The sequence below is a fragment of the Haliotis rubra genome, unplaced genomic scaffold (genome assembly GCF_003918875.1).
Source record: "Haliotis rubra isolate DU_JTF1 unplaced genomic scaffold, ASM391887v1 Scf99, whole genome shotgun sequence".
In the NCBI taxonomy this organism is placed as follows: domain Eukaryota; kingdom Metazoa; phylum Mollusca; class Gastropoda; order Lepetellida; family Haliotidae; genus Haliotis; species Haliotis rubra.
Genome location: NW_025767734.1, coordinates 87,867 through 114,856, shown reverse-complemented (window position 1 = coordinate 114,856; position 26,990 = coordinate 87,867). Strand labels below are relative to the sequence as shown.

Here is a 26,990-nt window from a genome sequence, read left to right as displayed (position 1 = left end):
TTCTGACTCAAACGGACTGTGTAGTATAGGTATAGATCCATGTCTAGCTTATCTAAACTCTGCAGTACGTCAACACAAGAGCAGTTGCATAACAGCATTGTACATGTATATAAAGGAAAGGAAGGCCCGTTCAGCACATTGTCATCATGTTCCTACAGTCAACCTTACTTTCACTGTGCGCCACGGCAGCACTGTGGGGAGTAGTTTACACCGTCGTTGATGATGTTGCAGTGGACGCTGTCATAAACGCTGGGATGGGATGTCACCAGACACCTGGGTTAGCTGTGGCAGTGGTGAAAAATGGCAATGTCGTCATGTCGCGGGGGTTCGGTGTTAGCAACATCGCCGCAGCAACGCCCGTCACTAACACAACGTTATTTGGAATAGCGTCGTTGTCTAAAGCGTTCACCACCACGTTGCTCAGTAAAATACTCAAAGACCGCACAAGGTAGGAAAACATACCTTTTACAATGAATTATTAATAATCAATGTGTTCAGAAACAGACGTTATGGGGGCTCGTTTCCTGATAGTCATAGGAAGATGGCTTTGAGAATGCAGTTATCTGCACGAAACGAAATGTCAATTTTTTTAGGTTTTAATAGTGTTGGTATTGGTGGAAATATTTACGTTTTCGAATGGTTTGCGCACGTTTGACATATATCAGATACGATTGGCGCCTATACGTTTTGAATGATCAGAGAAACACAAGCGGAATCAGTGGGTTGCATGTCATTTTTCCTCTCATGACAATATGCAGGCATCAGTGCTCAATCAAACCATGTGAAATATATTTGAAACTTAAGGACACCTTACTAATTTCATCTCAGCAGGTGCTCGGTTCTCCTGTGAAGTTGTCAACAAATTCATAGCTCGTTAACTTGAACAATGGATGCTAAGTAGATTAGCGAGGGATATCTAATTGCTTTTGGACAAGGGGAAGATTTAGTCTAAGTTTGTTTGTAACTTAATCACAGTGGACTATTTGTGGGTTGAATGATCACACAAGAAGGAGCCCACTTGTTTGGACAACCCAAATATTTTGCCAGGGAATATTTAAAATAAAAGTTTGCTTTTACGATAACGTTCACAAGAACATCCATGCCTCCGTTCTAGTTATACTTGATGGTATAAACTTATAAATAACAAACTACACAGGTTTATGGTTCATTCAGCGAAAATCCTTCTTCAACTACGGAAAAAGGTGTTCGTTCAGTCGGCCCCAAGGCGGAGCTGGTTCCGCACGATATCAACAATTCGGTACTATGGTTTTCGCAGCATCGGGTCTACATCACTTATATATTGAAAACATAACACCACCTAGAGAGGACAGTTCTTTATTCCGACCAATATGTTGTACATGTGTAAACAAAATAAGCAATACCTTTGAAACAATGAAGATAACAAGAAACAACACTTGACACAAACAAATTCTCATATTTCTGATAAGCCATCAAAACTCTCACCTATAAAGTCAATATGACAAACTCTAACTGGGTAAATACAGTCTTAAAAAAACGAACGGCAAGAATTACGAACAACATTTATAAATATGTGATGTACTGAGAGCATACATTGAAACACGGATATAAATCGACTATAGAACAAGAATTCTGTTTGTTTTCTTTGTGTATACATGGACACGTGGACAAATATATAAATATAGCTACAGTTGAATACACTGACTAAACCTTACTTCAAGTTACACAATAGTCAAAAAACACGTTAGTAAAATGAAAACGGAAAACAGTTTGTGTCCGCCACCCGAGAAGAATGTTCGGGTAATACATCCCATTGGTGAGAAGAATGAAGAAAGAGAGATAGCGAATTATAGACTAGCAACACGGATTCTATGGAATCCTGGAAGGGACATTGTCGCGTTGTCGCATTGTCGCCCTCTCAAATACAAGCAAAATGAGGCAAAATTAACCAAAACGCGACACGCGACACGCGACATCGCGACAATGCGACAAATGGGCGAAATGTCGCGTTGTCGCGATGTCGCGTGTTGGTTTATTTTGCCTCACTTTACTTGTTTTTGAGAGGGCGACAATGCGACATATAGCGACAATGGCCCTTCTCGGATTCCATAGGATTCAGTTCAGCGGTAAGGAGGCAATACTATCTAGTTCTGGCCTTTCTGAATCTGGTGGCCAGGAGGACTCATCAGGCCAATACAGTCGCGACGTGGAGCCGTGTGGCTGGGCTACTGGTATTGTCTCACAGAAAAGTGATACAATATTGTCATACGAATGAGTAGTAAGATGTAATGAAATATTCCTTTTGTGACCATAAAATTCTTCCATAATGTCTGAAAGGAGACAGTCGAACATTATGGACTCGTGACTCAATCGGCTTGCGCCCAATTTCAAATAAGTGGTACCAGAATAATGGCAGATGAATGGTAACAATAACCAAAAAATGGGTAGTGGATATCCCATCTGTTAAGGGCTTAATTAGCCGGCAATGGAAAAGCAACCCCACAATGTTGTAACACCACGATAACATTAATAATAACTGACTGACTGACTGACTGACTGACTGAGTTTGGTTTTACGCCGCTTTTAGCCATATTCCAGCAACATCACGGCGGGGGGACACCAGAAATGGGCTTCACACATTGTACCCATGTGGGGATTCGAACCCGGGTCTTCGGCGTGACGAGCCAACGCTTTAACCATTAAGCTACCCCACCGCCCCATTAATAATAACAGTGACCACAATCATGACCGTTACTCCCTCGCCACGTCCCGGCGTACTTCTTGCGTATTGAGCGTATTACTCAGCACCAAGGTTTGATATCAGGTTACAAACATTGTCAATAATACCAAAGTATGCCCGATATATTTCAAAGGTCTCGAAATCAAGAGATATGTTGTATGAAAGGCAAACATCCCCAATACCATTTCGTCATGTTTGGAGTATGTGTCATTTGCATCACTTTAAAAAAAAACTACTAACAAAATTGAGGCATTGTCATTTATTTCCATTATGTTTAGACTTGTATAAAACTGTACACTAATATTTATTCATCCCGTTATGTTGAAACACCATTATGAACACATATTATGGCCAAACATGTCGCATATATAGACATGGTTGCGCATGCCAGTATCATTGTCCATGGCTTACGTCGCCTGTGTACATAGAAGAGAGCAAGTCCAAACACTATTTGAAACACGTAGAGTGAGTGAGTTCAGGTTGACGCCGCACTCAGCAATATTCCAGCTATATGGCGGAGGTCTGTAAATAATTGAGTCTGGACCAGACAATCCATTGATCAACAGCATGAGCATCGATCTGCACAATTGGGAACCGATGATATGTGTCAACCAAGTCAGCGAGCCTGATCACCCGATCCCGTTAGTCGCCTCTTACGACAAGCATGGGTAACTGAAGATCAATATTCTAACCCGGACCTTCACGGGTAGTTTGCAAATAGTACTTCGTTCTGTTGAAAGTAGTGTGTAATTCTCGTGTTTAATCACAATGTGTGAAGCCAATTTCTGGAGTCCCCCGCCGTGATATTGCCGGAATATTACTTAAAGCGGCGTAAAACTAAACTCAGTCAGTCAGTCGTGTTTAATTCTGCAGTACACAATAAGCCAAAGCCATTTACGTCAGTAATCGTTCAATAAAACGCAAAGTGACATTTGCTTTGGGGGTATTATTCCCTCTTTGAAAATAACATCAAACACTATGTTAGATACCAAGTTGGATACTGAGTTGATATGACTTGATAAATAGAACAAGTGTCCATATAGACAGAACCCAGTCCGGTGATTTCACCGTTATCTCTATCACACACACAACACAACGGAAGTCCGCTCCCCGTCTGTATCAACCCCTTGTCCTGGCGTCTACAGGCCCACAGTAAATTGTGTTGAGGGAACGAATATAAATAAAACCGACAAGCTCTGAAACATAACGCACGCCCAGTGTTTTACGTTGCATCTTCATATCAGTGAGAAAATAACGCAGCAATTGCTGTCCAATCAGACAGCCATTAAACATTTCACTCACAGACATGGCGCTCCACGCTGACATAAAAGAGTTCTCGTTTCATTTTGTCGTGTCGGAAAGACAACACCCCGTTTTCGTTTAATTTCATGGACGTTCAGCAGTCGTTGACAGTCTTTTAATACGATGTGCAGGTTTTTCATCAACACGAATGTGTACAAGATCCTGGGTCGGTACAAGTTCAACAACACCCTGCGGTCTGTGTACGCCACAGTGGAGGACTTGATGGCGCACAGGATGGGCATCCCCAGGAACAACTACCTCCGGCTGGACGACACCCTCACTCGGGACAACCTCCTCAGGTGAGACACGTGATTGGTTGTTTCTAACACTGAAACAACCTGTCGGTAATTCTAAAGCCTTACTCGTCACCCGGGGTGTGATCCCACAAGCGGTGAGTAACACACTTCATGTATGGTGGTACGGCTGGAATATTACCATAAGGGGAATATATCTCATGAATTTGTAAAATACTCGATTCTGATAGGTCAATCAGAGGTTATAATGGCCACTACAGTTCGGGTTCTTTTATATGGTCCCCCATTTGAAAACAGACCCTACAGAAAATCCTAATGTTTCCACAATAGCACAGCCCTTCGGTGTAGATGCCATTACACCCAGTAAAAACGATTGGGCATTAACGTGTTTATTTTATTTAATATTATCTATTCGTAGCGCTGCCGGTTAAACGTTTGTCTTGGAGAAACATCAATCAAAGCTCTTCTGAAAGCTCGAACCAAGAACACGGAATATTTCGCCCTGATTGGCTGATCAGAACGTTTACCTGAAATGACCTCTTATGAATGATTTGCCAGATCTTTCTCAGAAACATCTCGAATCGTTATAAAATATCTGTCTAAGGTCGTATGTAGGGTGTTGGTAGGTACGGTTTATAGCAGGAGATGTAAGGGGACGTTCTGTCCACGTATTTTCATGTGAAAAGTAACAGTCCTACTCTCTTTGTCTGTCACAAGTCGTGTCAAGTATCTGAAGAATGTCGGTGGATTCCGGGACAGCTTTGCCTACAGCGACTTGATGTACGGGCTGCTGACCCGCATCACGGAGGCTGTGACTGGCAACGTCTGGGAAGATAACATGATTGAACACATCTTCACACCCCTAGGAATGGACTCATCCACATTTGGTACAAGAGTGAACTTTTCCTCGCCAAATGTAGCGACACCATACGTAATTGAAAATGGACAGATTGTGGAGGCATCACCCCAGTTTTACGGTAGGTATCAGGCTCCATATGGCCAAGTGGGTCCTGGCGACTAGTCGTGCATGAATTATATAATCGTGGGTTCGAATCCTATATTCTCTTTGATTGTGTTTCTCGATTTGTCAGTGCCATACCACTGCTCGTGAGTTCACTTAAGTAGAATACATCTATCTGTTGCATTCACTGAGTTTCCTCCTATGTTTTTAGTTGGATCATCCTCATAGACCTGAATTCTCCTTCAAAGCATCCGTAACCCAACCTCACTCACCAAGTCAATCAACCAGTCAAGCAACCAGTTGTATACTACTGACAAAAAGTATGGGATCTGAAATAAAAAGGTGTCACAACTATTGATATATGAGCTATAAAGTTTGACAGTGCAACAGGTCATCTGACTGAGATTAGTCGTTGAACATACATTCTGTTCTGACTGGCCAAAGCCCTACTGTCCATCACGTCATTTACCATGGAATGTCAATCTCAATGATGTCGCGTTAATCCACCTTTAACCTCAAGGCAACCCCGGATTCGACTACGCATACTCCTAAACATCCAATGTCAAGGGGCGGTGGGGTAGCCTAGTGGTCAAAGCGTCCGCTCGTTACGTCGAAGGCCCGGGTTCGATTCTCCACATGGGTACAATTTGTGAAGCCCATTTCTGGCGCCCCCCGCCGTGATATTGCTGGAATATTGCTAAAAACATCGTAAATCCATGCTCAGTCAGTTAGTCAGATAGTCCAATGTCAAATTGCTTCATTCTTTCCGATTCTTCATGCAGGACAGCGCCAAGTTCATTGAGAGTGGTCAGTGTTTGTTGACGTCCAGGAATACCCCAGACATGTTCGATGTGTGACAAGTCTGGACTGAGTGCTGGCCATGGTAAAATGATCTTGTGCTCTTGTGTAAGGTACTAAGTAACAAGCCCTGTGTGCTCTTGCTTTGTCATCCAGAAACACAAAACGACGTCCATGTCGGCGCGTAAATGATACCACGTGTGCTTCGGGGATGTTGTCACGGTAGTCCTGCCTAGTGATACGTCAGTGAATAACATGTACAGGTGCACTTCCGGTCACAGTGATCCCACCATACCCAATTACTGAGCCACACCCGAAACAGTCGTTCTGTCTAACGTTAACGATACAAAACCCCTTTTAGTCACACTCTGGTACCCTTGTCATCCAAGACCATAGTAAACCTTTATTCATAAGAAAACAAAACGTTTAACTTTGCTCAACGACGATTGCTCCGGCACTGCCGCACTTGACACTGTTCTCTGTTTTCTGTTTTGACACCAACGACGTCTTGCCGGCCCGTCAATCGTCGGGCAGCATGCATGTTCCATGTGCGGTCGATTACGATTAGTTTGTCTTCTCACTCTAACACGTGTAGCTCTGTGAAGCTCATTTCCTCTTTGGGAGGCACTTTGACCACGGATTCCTAACACAGTGGTTTAGGTGAAACGGTCTTGTTTGTCAGTTGTCTCCCTTGATCGACCAGATCGACGTCTTTTATCAACGTTATTGTGTGCTAATAACTAAAACGTGAAGAACTAGTGCCACAATGTTCTGTCTCGTTCCAGAGAATCTTGCTATTCCTACTGTGACAGACGCCGTTCAATTACTTTTAAAAGTGTAAGAACAATAAATTACAGTCTGGTTTTATCTCTGAAAAGTACAGTACACTGAAACGTTTCACTTTAAATATCGAATTTTACTCCGACCATGTCCACGTGCACATCATGAAAAAAACGCTTGCACGAAATTAGTGTGTTTCCACTTTGGACTTTGTGAAAGGAATATTCATTTTCTAAATCCATTATAATCATACATACACCAAAGGAAAAGTACCTGTGCATAGCATAAAATTGCATAAAATAAAAGTTATTTGAAAAGTTTTAAAATAACCCTAAATGAACATGTAGCTAAGCATTGAAAGTTTATGGCACTTATCACTTTGATGAACTTAATCACTTTTGGCATGCTGATATTGAAAATAGAAGAACGATTGATTATTCTCTAGTCCCAGCTGAATGTTGTGGAAAACAGGCTATTTTCAACATACACTGCACGTACGTCATGCTATGGCTTACAGAAAATCAGCGTGGGTATGCTGGAGACTGGAATGGCCCAAAATGAAGTGGCATGACATTTTGGTATCCATCGAAACACGGTCTCATCTCTATGGAGACGTTTTCAACATAATGGCAACACGAGAGATTTGCCTCGGACCGACCGTCCACGTGTGACGTCACGTCAGCAAGACAACCACATTTGGCTGACCCATCTAAGGAATCGATTCCAGACTGCCAGTTTGACTGATCGGATCTTTCCTGGCCTACGTCCAATCAGTTCCAGGTCTGTACGGTACCGACTGAGGGAACACAAAATCCGGTCCCGACAGGGGACAATACGTCCAATTGTGCCCCAACGTCACAGACAGGAACATATTGCCTGGTACAGAGAGCATTTACGATACAAGACACAAGAATGGGATGGTGTTTTGTTCACTGACAAGTCAAGATTTCATCTGGACAGTTCAAATGGCTCGTCAAGGGTGTACAGGTGGCGAGGTATGCTTACGCGTGCGTTGTTCAACGTCGACAGTTTGATTGCGACAGGGTTATGGTATGGGCAGACATGACATCTCATGGTCAGACACAAGTTGTTATGGTCAATGGCAATCTGACAGGTCTGCAATACAGGGATCAGGGTTGTCAAGCCTGCATTAACGCCAATTGTTGACACACACGGTACTGAATTTGTGAACTGACTTTTGACACTATATCTCTTTCAAGGGCATGTCACGATGCCTAGTATAAAATCATACAGATTTCGATATTATTCTGTCAACAGTTAAACAGTGATAAAGGAAAACAACACAACTCATGGTATAACATCAAGTAATGCACAGTTACTATATACTATAGAATATATAATCTGAAATTATCTTTAAGAATGAACTAAATACTATACTAAGCTATTCCCAAACATCCAACAGGCACTGGGCAATGCTGGGTGGATCTGGGTCTGTGGTCAGCAGCGCAGACGACATGGCCAAGTGGATGTTGTTCCATTTGAGTGGCGGGAAAAACCGCCAGGGCAACCAAGTGGTGGCGGAAAATCTGCTCAAGGAAACATACAAACCCAGGAACGCTCTCGCCACCAGCACCATCAACACGTATTTCAGCAAACCGAAAACGCCTGTGACAATGAGCAACGACGGTTACGGCCTAGGCTGGAAGAGCGGATATTACAGAGGTGAGTTTACATTCCTTTAACACCCGTGAACTTGTCTTCTGTAACGGTATCTTCCCATAAGACAGACCTCCCAAAAACAGACCGCTTAAAACAACACATTTTATGGTTGGTTGCCTAAGGCTTATTTAAGCTGTACCCTTGATAATAATGGTATGTGCCCAGATAAAAAAGACAGCATTTGGTATTAACTATATAGTTTTATCAATTCAAGTAATGAATTATGATTCTTAAATTAAGGCATATTGCATCAATATATATGTACATCAACATACTGTTCTCCAGTTATTTGCAAAAAACTAATTCATCAACAACTGTTATAAAAACGTCCTATTCTCCATTTATTTATACTTGTATTATACTTGAATAAATACATTAATTTTATAAGAGGTTCAAATGTGGTTCCGAGATATTCAGGTAGTGCTATTGATGGTAATATTGTTATGAATAAATACATTATCAATACTGACTTTTTTAGCTTTGACTTATTTTCCTATGACTTACTTTCCTCCCCAAATCTATGACTTTTTTCCTATGACCTTTTTTCCTACAACCTCTAGAAGTACTTGGGGCGCACCTTTCTGGGATGGGACATACTCTGCTCTTCTTAGGCCAGCCATATCGAAATAAGACAATTTTGTAACCATGCACATATATATATATATATATATATATATATATATATATATATATATATATATTATAACAAAGATAGAACACAGGAGATAGGAGTGTGTTGTTACCATACCATACTCTGTAGTGACTCTGGGTCAGCTCATTAATTAAATAGGGGTGGACAGCTTGGCTCAGCTAATTAGTTACTCATTGAGTCTGCCTTTTGGGAGGTCTGGCTTTGGCAGGCTTCTGTAACCCATGCTTGTGGTAAGAGGCGACTATAACGGGATTGGGTGGTCAGGCTCGTTGGCTTGGTTGACACATGCTTTGTCTGGTCTAGACACAGTTATTTACAGACCGCTGCCATATTGCTGGAATATTGCTGAGTGCGACGTAAAACTAAACCCCACTCAATTTCCTTTAACATCATATGCAACATAAATTATCGAAAAGAAAGTTGGCAACTAAAAATTAAATTGGTGAAAGACAAATACTTCCACCTCAACCCAAACCCAGTCCCCAAACCCCGCAGAATACGAAACCGTGTAATGACTGAACACAGCATGGGCGTTTTGAAAAAGTGATTTTTGCCAAAAACAAGTGATTTGCGTGTGTAGAAATTGCACACGCACATACGGTATAAAAACTGTTCATATGTTAGAGATGCAGTGTTAACAAAAAACTGTAAAGAAATGCCCAGGTTAACACATGAACAGCATGAGGGCCATAGGAATGCTGCAAATAGGGGCACAACAACACTTATCGTGAGTGCAGTTGGGATACGCATCTTCCCGAGGGAAGTAACTGCCCTTGTAAGTCCAGTTTCAAACCACATTCCGGCGCAGTGATGACTTAGCATAACATCACTGCCACAGGCTAATTTGCATATCACGTGACCGGACTTTTCTCTTGTTTGTAAACCGAAAACGCCTGTGACAATGAGCAACGACGGTTACGGCCTAGGCTGGAAGAGCGGATATTACAGAGGTGAGTTTACATTCCTTTAACACCCGTGAACTTGTCTTCTGTAACGGTATCTTCCCATAAGACAGACCTCCCAAAAAACAGACCGCTTAAAACAACACATTTTATGGTTGGTTGCCTAAGGCTTATTTAAGCTGTACCCTTGATAATAATGGTATGTGCCCAGATAAAAAAGACAGCATTTGGTATTAACTATATAGTTTTATCAATTCAAGTAATGAATTATGATTCTTAAATTAAGGCATATTGCATCAATATATATGTACATCAACATACTGTTCTCCAGTTATTTGCAAAAACTAATTCATCAACAACTGTTATAAAAACGTCCTATTCTCCATTTATTTATACTTGTATTATACTTGAATAAATACATTAATTTTATAAGAGGTTCAAATGTGGTTCCGAGATATTCATGTAGTGCTATTGATGAAAATATTGTTATGAATAAATACATTATCAATACTGACTTTTTTAGCTTTGACTTATTTTCCTATGAGTTACTTTCCTCCCCAAATCTATGACCTTTTTTCCTACAACCTCTAGAAGTACCCGGGGCCCACCTTTCTGGGATGGGACATACTCTGCTCTTCTTAGGCCAGCCATATCGAAATAAGACAATTTTGTAACCATGCACATATATATATATATATATATTATAACAAAGATAGAACACAGGAGATAGGAGTGTGTTGTTACCATACCATACTCTGTAGTGACTCTGGGCTAGCTCATTAATTAAATAGGGGTGGACAGCTTGGCTCAGCTAATTAGTGTACTCATTGAGTCTGTCTTATGGGAGGTCTGCCTTTTGGGAGGTCTGGCTTTTGGCAGGCTTCTGTAACCCATGCTTGTGGTAAGAGGCGACTATAACGGGATCGGGTGGTCAGGCTCGCTGGCTTGGTTGACACATGCCGTTGTCTGGTCTAGACACAGTTATTTACAGACCGCTGCCATATTGCTGGAATATTGCGGAGTGCGGCGTAAAACTAAACCCACTCACTTTCCTTTAACATCATATGCAACATAAATAATCGTAAAGAAAGTTGGCAACTAAAAAATTAAATTGGTGAAAGACAAATACTTCCACCTCAACGCAACCCAAACCCAGTCCCCAAACCCCGCAGAATACGAAACCGTGTAATGACTGTACATAGAGTTTTGCATGGGCGTTTTGAAAAAGTGATTTTTGGCAAAAACAAGTGATTTGCGTGTGTAGAAATTGCACATGCACATACGGTATAAAAATTGTTCATATGTTAGAGATGCAGTATTAAGAAAAAACTGTAAAGAAATGCCCAGGTTAACACATGAACAGCATGAGGGCCATAGGAATGCTGCAAATAGGGGCACAACAACACTTATCGTGAGTGCAGTTGGGATACGCATCTTCCCGAGGGAAGTAACTGCCCTTGTAAGTCCAGTTTCAAACCACATTCCGGCGCAGTGATGACTTAGCATAACATCACTGCCACAGGCTAATTTGCATATCACGTGACCGGACTTTTCTCTTGTTTGTAAACAAACGCGCATATTCATAAAAAGAAGAGACTGGCTTTACGCAAGCTTTTCGGCGCGCTCTTTATAATGTTTTACATTGTTACATATATATTATTCCACAACTGCGACAGTAAGGTTTATGACAGTACACATTTAGATATCAAACTGGCTGCATCGTTTGCTCTGCGTCCGCTTCGATGACAGCACGTGGAGCCGTACAACCTATGTAAACAAAGGATCGGTACGCAAATCGAAATAGTGTTATACGTTTTAGGATATTTTCTCAGTGGAACTAAACCATTCTATCAAAGATGTTTAATTAGATGTGTAGACTCGTCAAAAATAAAAGAGTTAAGAAATATGTACATTATATTGAATGGACTGTGTAACATGTGACGAATCGTCACATCTTTCTGGCCTGTGGCAGAGGAACTATGCTGGGTTGCCGGATGGAACTCTGGGTAGGAGATTGGTTTCAAACCGGAGACCGGCGAGTTCGGAAATGTTGATAGTCGCTGTTTTGGCACACATTGGGCTAGATACTGTTCCATTTCTATCTTTTAGAATTAAATATACTAATTGATAATATCAAGTTACATTTAAATTACGGTCAGTTGATAATATTGGCTCATTTCACCATATTTTTTTTTTCTGTTTGGTGGAGTGCTGTTGCAGGAACTTCTCGCCAGACGCGACATTTTCTGTGGTTGTTTTGGCGAACGCTTCGTTGTTCGTCGATATGGATAGTGATATTTACGAGCATGGGGGATGGTAATATCCTAAACATATTCGAAACATCTACCGAAGCAGAATATGCCGAAAATTATATGACAATGGGATAGAAAAAAACACCCAAAGCACGTGTCTCAGAACGAATGTTTCTCTTCACCAATTAATTAGAGACTTACCCTTTAAAAATGAGTCCACTCTCTTTGGTGCATGACATTAACAAATTATAGGTGATATATGAGTTGGTTAAAAAAATAAAACAAGAAAAAGGTAGCCTAGCGGTTCACTGCTGTGAGTGCAAAACAACTGATCAGTTAAAGGGAGGCGTGGCCTTAACGTTAATTTGTGACGATTATGTCAGGGGCAGTTGATGTGCCAAGAGATATCTTGCATAGTGTACATGTTGACAAATAATAATTGCAAGAGCTCTCGTTTTCCTCACTATCTTGCATTGGAACGTTTGGAAAGTCTTGGTGCGCATGGAGACGATGTTGAAGACTGACATTATTGGAAACGTTTCTGTAGCCTGAAAGTACTTTGAAAATTAATAGTTTTACTAGTAATCCTAACCCAAACAATCCTGGTAGGATGCGCTATTATATTAAATCCATTAAATTATATTATGGTGATAAATCATAGTAATTAATGCATAAACACTGGCAAACTTAGTGTGAATGATTATATGAAAATTGTTGAGTCACCTTATGGTCTATATCTCTGGTGAATCCAGTCATAATGAATTGTTGGGCAGAGATGAATCAGATTTGTTGAAGCAGTTTTGAAAATATCTAGAACTCGTCAGCTCCTCCTCCCAGAAAACAAGTTCTGAAAAAAGTCAAACCTGAACGTAAGAACATTGATGTCAGCTCCAGTGTCATCAATTCAACGTTGTGTGATTCTGAATTTTGCAACTATGACGTCGGTAACAGGTCGTTGAGAGCACAACTGACAATAATGTTGACGGTCACTGAAACCGTGTTGCAGGAATACCAATGGTACAGCATTCAGGCACTACATTCGGCTACCGGAGTTTCCTGACTCTCGTCCCCGACAAGAACCTGGGTGTGTTCGTGACTATGACGGGCACTGACCCCAACTACTGGTTCCGGGGGTCGCTCAGCGCCTACCTGATGGACGTGCACCTGGGAAGGACGCCCTGGATTAACACCACCACCATCTGCTCCTTCCCCGACCCCTGGCGCACACGGAGACGTCCCAGAACACGTCATCGCCGAACAAGGGTCACCAGTTATGTAAGTTGGAACGTGGCAATATGATCAAGCTTAAGAGGGGAAGCGGCAATGAAAAAAGGTAGGTCTCAAGCACCCCTTCCCCCAACGTGGACAATCCCAGACAGGGAACCCCTAGTTTCCCCCTACGTGGACAATCCGGAAGGGTAGGTCATGGGAACCCCTTGTTTCCCCCACGTGGACAATCCGGAAGGGTAGGTTACGGAAACTCCTTGTTTCCCCCACGTCGACAATCCGGAAGGGTAGGTTACGGAAACTCCTTGTTTCCCCCACGTGGACAATCCGGAAGGGTAGGTTACGGAAACCCCTTGTTTCCCCAACACGTGCACAATCCGGAAGGGTAGGTTACGGAACCCCTAGCTTGATCCCAGAGCCAACTGCTGGGTACCGGGTGGTTAGACTGTGGCCTGACTGATGGTGTATCACCGTACCTGGCGATGCAGATAGCTGGTCATTCTGTCAGCCACGATGTTGCATGGTCCAGTCTCGATGACTGCAGGCTGTCGTGATATAGGTTCGATGTAGCTTACACATAGATTTACTAAAAAGCAGAACGAAGAATACAGCTGAAATACATGTGTTAACCTTGATTTTTCATCCTGGTTCAAATCTTGCTTTCAGCAGGCTAGCCTAGCCCTGCCTGCATACACCGGCACATTCAGGAACGAAGCCTACGGGAACATCATCATCCGCTACGACAGCGCGTCTCATCGGCTAAAGGCTGTATATGGTATTGGCAGCTGGGTTCTGACGTCACGCGGCAGCGACACCTTTCGGGCAAACTGGGACAAACCAGCACCAACTTTAGATTTTGACTTCGAGTTCCTCACATCGAATGGAGAAGTATATGCAGTCATACCTAGTTTTGAGAAAACATTGCCCCAGATATTTTTCCGCATCGGCAATGGTAATCTCATTATTGGTTGAACACCTGAAATATTCAGCGGATCTATTTTCTTTTTTTATTGGGCCAAACAACACGTTCCTTTATTTATACGCTTGTCTTATGGTTTTAATCTGAAATTTGGTTTCCTTGAAAGTAGTTCGGCCACAAGCCACAAGATGGAAATGCTGTCTATATTTTCTTTTTGTCTTTAGATAAATGAATGTATGGTATTTCATCCCTGAATAAAAAGTTATATAAATATATAAATAAATAGGGGTTTTATGGATCTTCAGATTGTCATTATTCATGTTGATTATCTTCAGTTAACATCTACGTGACATGGTTGTACCACACGTGTGCTTCTAGAATAAGGCTGCAGAAATACAGAGGGTGGCGCCCACGTGACATTAGTGATAATGTCCCACAGCAGCGTGTATGTGTGTACGTTTACAAAATAGCAGTACAGATTTACATTCCTTCTCCGCAGTTATCTGCATAAGGTTTGCAATTCGATGTCACCATATATATAAACAGTATATATCTATATCTATATACATACATGTGTATGTATGTGTGTATGTATGTATGTATGTATGTATGTATGTATGTATGTATGTATGTATGTATGTATGTATGTATGTATGTATGTATGTATGTATGTATGTATGTGTGTGTATGCATGTATGTATACATGCATACATGTATGTACATACATGTATGTATGTATGTGTACATACATACATACATACATACATACATACATGTATACACACACACACACACACACACACACACACACACACACACACACACACACACACACATACATACATACATACATACATACATACATAGTATTAGGGCTGGATATTGCCCTGATTTTGATATTGCAATAATTTAAGAGATATTGCAATACATATTGTGATATATTGACTGGAAGGTTTCTGCCCAAGTGCGTAAATTATAAATTCATAATAAACTCTTTAAAAAAAAGTATGGGAACCTGAACTTTCAATTTGGATAAGAAGTATCAGCGTTAACAAACGTTTCAAAGCCAGACATCTTATGAACGTACCACCATTTTTTTTATTACCACCCCTAAACAAAACGCATGGGATGCACGTCCACAACGCAGTAGCCCCCATACAGGTGCGTTGAATGTCATTCTTTTGACGGTTTTCAAGAAGGTCGATAAGTCACTGTAGACCATTAATTTTGAGAATCATCGTGCATCACACAGTTGGTAGTGTTTATTTCTTTGCGGGTTTTGTTTTGTTTGAACATGCAAATCGTACATATGCAAATTTCACGTCATACACCAATCATCTTTCAAGACCGATTACTGTACAAACAATTATTGTCATAAGGAAGTGCAAGTGGTGATGCACTCTCTAAACATTATGTATTCATCCGATTGAACTCCCATTTTTTCAATCGGACATTAAAGTGAAGTTCCCCTACATTTTTTTTCAAGAGTATAGCTCTCTGTGTACAACATCATTTTCTTAGTTGCTGTTAAACCATTCTCCCCGTCCCCATTGTGTATGGCTGTATGCCAGTGGCTGACAGATAAATAAAATGATATAGAACCTTAATGTGGAATGTTTAATTGAAGTATTGCAACAAAGATTTGCGAACATAATGATGAAGGTAATAGAATAACATGATTGTCATGATCAGTGTTGTTTGCTTCAACAGAATGCACTTTAAATGTCTTCAATGCAGTAATTATTGTTACTGTATTTCAGTGATTCATTCAGATTCAACTCCAACTTCAATATAAACATCACTGTGTTGACATGAGCTTTTGCAAAATGAAACAAAAACATAATTTAGGTAAACTACTTGAGCTTAAAATCTCATGTTGCCTCCAATAACTAAGATCCTGGACTAGAATGTCATTATACAGGCGTACAAAATTGATTAGACTGAGGCCTTTATGATAAATTATTATTAGTTTCTTATTATTGTATATTTATATAGCGCACATATCCACGCAGTAGTGCATGCTTAAGTCGCTGGTATTTTTGCCCCGATCATTGGATGTCAATCTCAACGGCACATCTTATTATCAATCTCAACTCCATGAGGATCATACAACTCTTGCTGCCACTAGGCGCACTGAGTTAATGTGACTTCCCCATCCTTACGAGGTAAATTGATAATGTGTCCTATTATGAAACAAACAAAAAACCCAAAATAATGAGAATTGTGAAATGGTCACTCAGAACCAGAGGCTCTACTAATATGTCCAGATAATAAGTGGGTCCAATTGAGGCCACTTAATTCCTCCAAAATGACACATATGAAACCATTCAAACCCGCAAAACTTAAAGCATCTGGTAGAATATTTGGCAGTTTTAGAGCCACTTCCAAGATACTTCCATTTGTAAAATGTTACATGAAACCAACAGAAATACATAAGTACATTTGGCACTTTTAGAGCACATGTTGTTGCTATCGAAATCAAGGGCAGATAATTCAAAGGGAGCTAACTCTGGATGACCCAATATATTGCAGAATCTGAACCATATCGCGATAATCATATCGCGAGATACTGTACCGGTAATATTGCACAGCCACACACACAGCCACACACACACACAGCACAAACACACACCACACACGCGCGCGCGCACACACACACGCCGCACACACACACACACACACACACATACATACATAACATATAGGTAGTGTTTTAAGTGACGATACTGTGGTCTCAGCACATTGACGCGCACTGTTCACAGTTGGGAGTGACAATGCCAGCTAAGGGTACAGAACATGTCAATGTACGGTATAACCCGGTATCCGTGTAATAAGTCTGTCATTACTCAAACTAAGAACACGAGTCCTGATAAGGTTGCGTCGCTCTAATATCTTGATGTGAACACGTTGTATATATATCAGTCTCTCAACTAATACCCGGTGTTCGTGTCAAACGTTATCATAGGACAGATTTAAAATAGGTGTTGGACCAATAGGGTCACAGTGTGCAGTTCTGTTGTGCTCATCAAATCTACACACCACATTCGATAAGCCTGGATCCTGTCCAAGGCGTGCATTGCTTTTGTGAAAAACTTCCTTTATCAAAAGACAGACATGTGAAGTAAAATACTGAATGTTGTTTTACGTGCATTCCATAAGCTCAAGCCTTGTCAAAACGTCCGGTATTAAAACAATCTAGGTCGGGGAAACCGATAAGACGATTCCACAACCTTTGACCTGATGAGATAACGTCAGGACGCCATTGTTATGAACGGACCCTTTTTGTCGTCGATTTCTTTGATACAAATGTGGAACTTTGGGGACTCTTCTGCATCGGGGTTCCTACAGAGCCGACGTGAAGGGCCTCTTGATCGGATAGATTCGAGGTCGACCCCAACACTGTCATTAAAAGTTTGCTCGCACCAGATCTGAACTCTTGGATCCTGCAGAAGATCATGGCATGTGGTTTATTGCATGAAACCTAAGTTTTGCAATATTCTTTTGAAAGTATTTCAGTTGTTGGAATAAAAAGCCCAAAGATAAGAGCAGAGGAGATCATGTTTCCATGGGGACCATACGACTCTTGTTCAAAACATGTTTTATCGGGGTTAAAATAGTCATTAGCAAAGAATTCAAGCGTTATTTCGATACAAATGCGCAGGGTATTTTCAAATTGACTATCACTGACCAAAAGTGACACCTGCTGCATTTCCCTATATAGACACATGCACCATGCATTCCTGTGATTTTGTTAGGCAAACAATTGATTTGCCTTTGCATGGGTTTGTGACGAGATGTCACAGGAATATGCGAGGGTTTGTCCATATATTTGTCTTTCGTACCTAATCGTATCCTCCCGGCATGATTCCAAGTTGCAATTGGTCCCATGGAACCTATGCTTGTCCTCTGCGAGGACTTTATGATGGGTTGGTCAGGCGGTCTTCCTCGTTTGTTTGACCTGTGAAGGTCCGGGTTAGAATGAGCCTTCAGTAACCAATGCTTTTCGTAAGAGGCGACTAATGGGATCGGGTGGTCAGGCTCGCTGGCTTGGTTGACACACGTCATCGGTTCCCCATTGCGCAGATCGATGCTCATGCTGTTGATCACTGGATTGTCTGGTCCAGACTCAATTATTTACAGACCTCCGCCATATAGCTGGATTATTGCTGAGTGCAGCGTAAAACTAAACTCGTGGCATTATTTACAGACAACCATAATACATATACTCTCCCAAAAAAGAAACGCATATAGGAATTTCAACTGTATTTTTATGTTTATTTTGAAACATCTTGCAGGCTTTATGAGTCAATGAAATATAGCGAAATTGCACACTGGGAATGCAGACTTATCCGTCTTTGGCACCAACTCGAGGAAAGTCAGTTTGAGTGTCACATGGAGACGTGTGGTGGCGCTGAAGTCAATACCTCGTGTGACCACCGTGGGCATCCAGAACTGCACGGCATCGCCTCGGCATCGAACGAATAAGTCTCAGAATCTCGTGTTGCCCAATCGCAGCCCACTCTGCCTGTAGTGCCTGTGCGAGTTGCTGAAGTGTCTGGGGCTGAGGGTTACGGCGTCGCACCCGTCTGTCCAGGCCATCCCACAGATGTTCGATCGGGTTTAAGTCCAGTGATCTTGAGGGCCAGTGGAGCACATTGATGTTGTGGTTCTGGAGGAAGTCTCTAGTGTGACGTGCTGTGTGGGGCCTGGCATTGTCCTGTTGAAACAACTCCCTCTGGCGATCAATGATTGGAAGGAGGTGTGGGCGTAGGATCATGTCACAGTACCGTTGAGCTGTCAGGTTGCCCTGGATCCTCAGCAAATCACTTCTCCTACGGCAGGTGATCTCCCCCCACATCATAACACTCTCCCGGCCGAATCTGTCCACCTGGGGAACGAAAGCGTCGGCGAAACGTTCACGTCGACGTCTGTACACCCGCATTCTTCCATCGCGTCGTTCCAATAGAAATCGTGATTCGTCACTGAACCAGATTCTACGCCAATTCGGTAGGTTCCAGGCCTGAACGTTGGTGCACCACTGAACTCGATGTCGACGATGTTGTTGTCGAAGCACAGGGCCAAAATAAGGTCTTCTGGCACGTAAACCAGCCTCTCTCAACCTCTTCCTGACGGTCTGTGCAGAAAGCCGCCTTTTTCCGGGTATTTGTCGAGCGGTACGGGTCGCCGTAGCTGTTCGATGACGCAGGTGATGTACCCGGATGTAGCGATCCTGCGCCGCAGTGGTCGCTCGAGGTCGCCCACTACGTGGGCGATATCTCTCCCAGAGCCGTGAAATGGTGCTTTGGTGAACATTCCTGCGTCGGGCAACTGCACGTTGAGACTGGCCAGCTTCAAGCAAACCAATGGCGATATGACGGTTGGCTTCACTTAGACGTGGCATTTTGCGTTCGTCAACAATATTCCAAATACAGTGAATAATCGACAGACAACGATCAACCTTTTATACCCATCATTGAGACTATCTGATCCCCAACTTTCACGTGCATTGCATGTGAATTGTGTATTCTGTGACACTACACGCCGAAATTGAAAATCATGCTGTTAAATACGGGTATTTTACGGATGGTGCGTTTTGTTGTGATGTTTCAAAACATAAACACCATAGGACTCATAAACAGAGCAAAACCTTTTGTAAAATTAATCACGTTTTAATTCATTGCTACATGAAATTGCTATTCCCATGATGCGTTTCTTTTTTGGGAGAGTATAGTTGCAAGTGTGCATATTTGAACTACAAACAAACCTACCGCACTCTTAACTCACTTTGGCACTGCAGTACACTATCATTTACATATTTACAAATCCTTATCTTGGGCTCAAATCGAACATGACGTTAAGGAGTTCACATCTGCTCTTTCTGTGGGTAACGACGACGGCCCTGTGGGGAGTAGTTTACACCGTCGTCGATGATGTTGCAGTGGACGCTGTCATCAATGCCGGGCTGAAATGTCACCAGACGCCTGGGTTAGCTGTGGCAGTGGTGAAAGATGGCAACGTCGTCATGTCGCGAGGATTCGGCTTCGGCGACGTTTCTGCCAAAACACCCGTCACTAACACAACGATGTTTCAAATAGCATCGTTGTCCAAAGCGTTCACGACGGCGCTGCTCAGTAAAGTATTACATGATCAAAGTAGGTAAGTATTGGAATATGGGTCATCGTTGATTAAGGTGTATACAGCCGTTTTCACGAGAGCAATACTGGTATATATTGAGCCTCTGTTGTATAATGTTTCAAACCCTGATTTCTTTGAGTGGCATTCTAGAACTTGGTGGTATAGAGGTGACAAAACTTTATGGATGATCAACGTCTTTATCTTCAAGCTTGAAAACGGTATAAGAATCTACACCGAAACGTAGCCATGGTGAAAATAAAGAAGTTGATCATACATAACGTTTTGTCATCTCTGTTTCAAACCCTACTGTGAACGCACTGGGCTTTGACACCAACATTACATACATTTATCAACATCCACATCACCCACTATCTGTTGTATTTTATATACTAAATATCCCGGAACCATTAACCGGAACCCGGAACCATGTAAGTGACATCATCATCAACCTCCTATTCAAACTCGACACAAATGTTATATCGCTCATGAGTGTAAAATGACTATTTTACGGTTTTTGTAACCGATCGGGATCAACGAAGCTATGGTGAATGTGTCTAAATTATTCATCATAATTGAAAGGAGATATAATATACACTAGTATCGATGATAATCCTAATGAACTCTGCATTTTATTTCGACCAAAACAAATTGTCATTCGGTGTCCCTTCCTGAAAGGATGAACAGCTGCGACAGTTACGCGAGGGCACCATGTGTTTTGTGTTTGATGCTGATTTGAATGCGATGCATATATCTCTAGTTTCACCATCAACACGAATGTGTACAAGATCCTGGGTCGGTACAAGTTCAACAACACCCTGCGGTCTGTGTACGCCACAGTGGAGGACTTGATGGCGCACAGGATGGGCATCCCCAGGAACAACTACCTCCGGCTGGACGACACCCTCACTCGGGACAACCTCCTTAGGTACATCAATCTGGTCTAGATCCAGCCTAAGTAAACTTAAGCTCAACTTTAAACTTAAGTAAACTTACACTGCTATACTGAGTCTAACAAAACCTTGTAGAAGGTCGCGTCAGCTAACCTTTTGGACTGACCAATCAGAACACAGCTTACCAAATCGCGAAAGTTAACATTCGCACATACCGTTGAAGCTTTACCTCAAAAACTCGAACGATTCCGAATGCTATATTCCGCACGATCGCTTCCGAGTGATACACGCAATGAGTAAACAGTCGCTGAAAATAGCGTTTTTTCAATATTCAAGGATGTCATCTTGCGAAAATATAAGCAAATAGTAACCATGTTATTAGAAACCCATAAGCGTATATACTGCAGGTCAAATATCTGTGTTTTATGCGGATTTTCGTTTGTTGATAGATCAGTGTCAGCGACCAGGGAAGAGAAAATTCAAAAACCGTTTTGTAAGTCCCGCCGAACCCTAACAAGTAGTCGTTGTCTGATTGGTTAAATCCGTTCGGCCGTCTCGCGTTTGATTGGACGGTCATAGGTCGCTCAAAGGTTAGCTGACGCGACCTTCTTCAAGGTTTTGTTAAACTCAGTATTGCAGTGTAACGAATAATACTGAGCCTAAGATTACTTAGACTGGTCTAGATCGACACACATTCCACAGGTATATTACGGAAAAGACACCATGTTCTGATCAATCGGGAGAATACATCTGGTATTTGTACAATTTGCTGGATGGGGGAGAGTTTGTTTGTAGCCTATGGCTGTAAAGCAGTCTGTACCAGACAGTCGAGTGATAAAGACTGTGTACCAGACACTCAAGTGATAAAGACTGTGTACCACACAATCAAGTGATAAAGACTATGTACCAGACAATCGAGTGATAAAGACTGCGTACCAGACAGTCGAGTATAAAGACTGTGTATACCAGACAATCAAGTGATAAAGACTGTGTACCAGACAATCAAGTGATAAAGACTGTGTACCAGACAATCGAGTGATAAAGACTGTGATACCAGACAATAATAAAGACGACTGTATACCAGACAATCAAGTGATAAAGACTGTGTACCAGACAATCGAGTGATAAAGACTGTGTACCAGACAATCAAGTGATAAAGACTGTGTACCAGACAATCAAGTGATAAAGACTGTGTACCAGACAATCAAGTGATAAAGACTGTGTACCAGACAATCGAGTTATAAAGACTGTGTACCAGACAATCAAGTGATAAAGACTGTGTACCAGACAATCAAGTGATAAAGACTGTGTACCAGACAATCAAGTGATAAAGACTGTGTACCAGACAATCAAGTACCAGACACCAAATAAAGACTGTGTACCTGTGTACCAGACAATCAAGTGATAAAGACTGTGTACCAGACAATCAAGTGATAAAGACTGTGTACCAGACAATCGAGTGATAAAGACTGTGTACCAGACAATCAAGTGATAAAGACTGTGTACCAGACAATCAAGTGATAAAGACTGTGTACCAGACAATCGAGTGATAAAGACTGTGTACCAGACAATCAAGTGATAAAGACTGTGTATCAGACAATCGAGTGATAAAGACTGTGTACCAGACAATCAAGTGATAAAGACTATGTACCAGACAATCAAGTGATAAAGACTGTGTACCAGACAGTCGAGTGATAAAGAATATTGACTAGACAATCAAGTTATAAAGACTGTGTACCAGACAGTCGAGTGATAAAGAATATTGACCAGACAATCAAGTTATAAAGACTGTGTACCAGACAATCAAGTGATAAAGACTGTGTACCAGACAATCGAGTGATAGAGAATATTGACCAGACCACCCAGTGATAAAGACACTCCAGTGATAAAAAGGAGGACCAGACAATCCAGTGACAGGTACCGCGTTTACTAATTTGTTGAAAACAAATGTTATCTTTGATGTCATATCGGCGTACAAGATCAGAGATCCTGCTGTTTACTTCAAGAAAACACTTCGGAAATGTCTTCGCTATGCAGGGTCAATTTCAATGCTTCGGTCTAAACATATTTTTCGTAATTAATTTTGCTTATATTTATATTGTTCGAGAGAGGATAGCAAACTTTCTTACTCTGCTATGGGCCGACTATTTGGGATTTCTTTTCACCTGCAACTGAAACAACATCTAGTCTTAGTACACAAACTCCAGATCATCAAATGGTCGGTCCCGTTCCTCAACATTTCTTACTGCTGAATGTGAACTTGGAGCAAGGATTCCAGACGGTCGTGTTTTAACTGAGGTGAAATTTTATATTAAATATACGTGCTATTTATTTCGATAGCTCGAAGGATCTTTATTCAAAGTTCCTTTCGGACGACAAATATAAATATACTCCAGCTTTCTATGACAGCCGGGTGAAGTACCTCCCCAGTGTCGGCGGCTTCAGAGACAGCTTCTACTACAGCGACCTCATGTACGGACTGCTGACCCACATCACGGAGTTCCTCACAAAGAAGGCTTGGGAGGACAGCATGACCGACATCATATTCAAGCCCTTACACATGGACTCCACCACATTTGGAACTCGAGTGGACTACAGTGCACCAAATATGGCAACGCCTTATTCTGAACAGAGTAGCAAGCTTGTTGTGCCATCGTCTCAATTTATCCGGTATGTCTGTGACAGTCCATAGTAGTGAGTGAGTGAGTTTAGTTTTACGCCGCACTCAGCAATATTCCAGCTATATGGCGGCGGTCTGTAAATAATCGAGTCTGGACCAGACAATCCAGTGATCAACAGCATGAACATCGATCTGCGCAATTGGGCAGTCCGTATAGGTATCAGTTGGAGTCATGAAGGTTTATGTGGGCAGTATTCCATTATTGTTACAGCTGAAGACAAGAACAGATTTCACCCAGTGAACCTATGTTCAGAATCGATACCATGCCTTCGGCAGTGACAAGCTAGCGTTGTAAGCCACTGTCAGTGGAGATATACACTTTTAAATTAAAATAAGCAACACTTATAATTGGTTTTGCATACATATTACTTTCAAACTGATGGGAACTGATGGGAATTAAATGTGAAACCTGTCTCTGCGTCGGAGTTGATGTTGAGTGCCAGGGATACAATGTACTTCCTTTCTGGGGCCTGTCTGATCCAGACTGACTGACTGACTGACTGAGTTTGGTTTTACGCCGCTTTTAGCAATATTCCAGCAACATCACGGCGGGGGACACCAGAAAGGGGCTTCACACATTGTGCCCATGTTGGGATTCGAACCCGGGTCTTTGGCGTGACGAGCCAACGCTTTAACCATTAGGCTACCCCACCGCCCCGTCTGATCCAGAGTTGTAAGGGACTGGTAAACTGGATGTGTGATCTTATGTGTTATCTACGATTTGTTACTGGTTATAAAGATAGTCTCATCTCATTCTCCACCAGTCACTGGGCAAAGCTGGGTGGATCTGGGTCGGTGGTCAGTACCGCAGACGACATGGCCAAGTGGATGTTGTTCCATCTGAGTGGCGGGAAAAACCGCGAGGGCAACCAAGTGGTGGCGGAAGATCTGCTAAAGGAAACATACAAACCCAGGAACGCTATCTCCGGTGGTTCAATAAACACCTACTTCAGCAGACCGAAGACACCAGTTACAATGAGCAACAACGGTTACGGCCTTGGATGGAAGAGCGGATATTACAGAGGTGGGTTCTCTGTGGATTCAGTTTCATGCAGGAGGGTAGCTGAAAGTTCTAAGCAGACATGACATGCTTACAGATGATCGACGACTGACTATGAAAAGCAACCAACTGTCAACAATCTACACGACTGGGTAATCCTTGGGTAGGCTGAATAATTTCTCCTGCAGTTTACCGCTGCACTCAGCAATGTTCTAGGTATATGATGGTCTGTCAATTATGGAGTAGGGCCAGACAAATTAGCTATAGAACCTGACTGCACGATCAGTTAAGTCGCCTGAAAAGCAAACGTTGCCGGGAGTGTTTACATGCAAGGGCCATTATCACGTCAAATCTGTATCTAGAACATTTCACTGTTGAATTCCTGAAACCGTGTTGCAGGAATACCAATGGTACAGCATTCAGGCAGCACATTCGGATACCGGAGTTTCCTGACTCTCCTCCCAGACAAGAACCTGGGTGTGTTCGTGACGATGACGGGTTACGACCCAGACTACTGGTTCAGGGGGTCGCTCAGCGCCTACCTGATGGACGTGTACCTGGGGGAGGCGCCCTGGATCAACACCAGCACCATCTGCTCCTTCCCCGACCCCTGGCGCACATCTAGTACACGGAGACGTTCTAGACCCCGTAAAGGCTCTGGTAGAAGGTTGACTAGGAGGAGGCGGGCCACATCTCACACTGTGAGTAAAGAACGTGGGAACAGAGAGATACAGCGTGTGATTAAATGTAACAATCAGAAACAACCTGAGTGAAAGAACTTCGTAATGTCTTATTGGTAGGGAAATAATGTTTAATGACATTCTCTTGGAATATTAACAACCAATATGTGAAAGTCGCAATTTAGTGACACTGCCTTTTATCAACACTAACTTACCAAAGATACCTGTACTCAAATTTGGCTCAAATATACGTGTCATGTCGTGAAAGGGAACAATAAATGCATTCATGTTATCATTGGCAGGAGTTTCATGCATGAAGTGTATATCCCCAGGCTAACCTAGCCCTCCAGGCGTACAGCGGAACGTTCAGAAACGAAGCCTACGGGAACATCATCATCCACTACGACAGCGCGTCCCACGAGTTGAAGGCCACATATGGTATCGCCAGCTGGGTCCTCGCGTCACGTGGAGGGGACACTTTCAGAGCTACCTGGGACAAACCCGCTCCCATTCTCAATTTTAATTTCGTTTTCAAGACATCCAGTGGCCATGCTTATGCACTCATTCCAAGTTTTGAGCATAGCTCTCCTCCTGTATTCTATCGAACTGGTGGCAGTGACCCCATTATTGGGTGACCTGTTACTGCTCCCAATAAACAGTGTTACTTATCAACTGTGTCAGCTGTTACTACACCGTGTTGTCATTTGTAAAAAGATGGTACTGGACGACCTGTGCACACGAAGATTCCTTACCCACCCAAAATGGCTAACCGGTGTAAATATTCAAGTCCAATCTGTACATTATTTCGAGCATTCTTGCAAGATTTGGTTGACTCGCCATACATCAAGACGTCCCGTATGCTAATTCAAAGCCAACTGATGAGAGGCATATATGGATATGTAGTAGCGTTAGGATGGGGTTACTTCTGTCTGGTAGGAACCACAAAGCCACTGGGGTGGGTGGCGATTGACGTGTATTACAATGGATGCAATAAAGAAAGATGAGCCAGGTTGGTATCACCTGAGCTGCTGCATACATAGGCGACACATCTACGTCATGTGTACGTACGTCATCTGCTTATAGATACATGAAATAAACAATATACTAGCTCCGGAGCAATAAACTAAAGGGGTTCCCACATGTTAATTCAATTAAGGCA

At 42.3% G+C, this 26,990-nt stretch overlaps 2 protein-coding genes across 5 annotated transcripts; both read left to right on the top strand.

Annotated features, from left to right (window-relative positions):
• Window positions 1-85: 85 nt before the first annotated feature.
• LOC124265635 (protein flp-like) lies at window positions 86-26,518 on the top strand. Of its 2 annotated transcripts, none has more exons than XM_046700423.1 (6): window positions 86-448; window positions 4,153-4,320; window positions 23,881-24,141; window positions 24,916-25,175; window positions 25,551-25,852; window positions 26,164-26,518. In XM_046700423.1, exons 1-6 carry the CDS (start codon window positions 147-149, stop codon window positions 26,464-26,466), a joined length of 1,596 nt encoding a protein of 531 aa, XP_046556379.1. In that variant the 5' UTR covers window positions 86-146; the 3' UTR covers window positions 26,467-26,518. The 2 variants fall into 2 exon arrangements, with proteins under 2 accessions (XP_046556379.1, XP_046556378.1); XM_046700422.1 differs by lacking the exons at window positions 86-448; window positions 4,153-4,320 and adding exons at window positions 20,276-20,602; window positions 21,339-21,506.
• On the top strand, window positions 5,144-14,824 carry LOC124265637. 3 transcript variants are annotated; one of them, XM_046700430.1, is made up of 4 exons: window positions 5,144-5,252; window positions 8,238-8,497; window positions 13,307-13,575; window positions 14,197-14,824. In XM_046700430.1, exons 2-4 carry the CDS (start codon window positions 8,248-8,250, stop codon window positions 14,497-14,499), a joined length of 822 nt encoding a protein of 273 aa, XP_046556386.1. In that variant the 5' UTR covers window positions 5,144-5,252; window positions 8,238-8,247; the 3' UTR covers window positions 14,500-14,824. The 3 variants fall into 3 exon arrangements, with proteins under 3 accessions (XP_046556386.1, XP_046556384.1, XP_046556387.1); XM_046700428.1 differs by having other exon boundaries at window positions 14,194-14,822; XM_046700431.1 differs by lacking the exons at window positions 5,144-5,252; window positions 8,238-8,497 and adding an exon at window positions 10,033-10,096 and having other exon boundaries at window positions 14,194-14,823.
• Window positions 26,519-26,990: the final 472 nt, after the last annotated feature.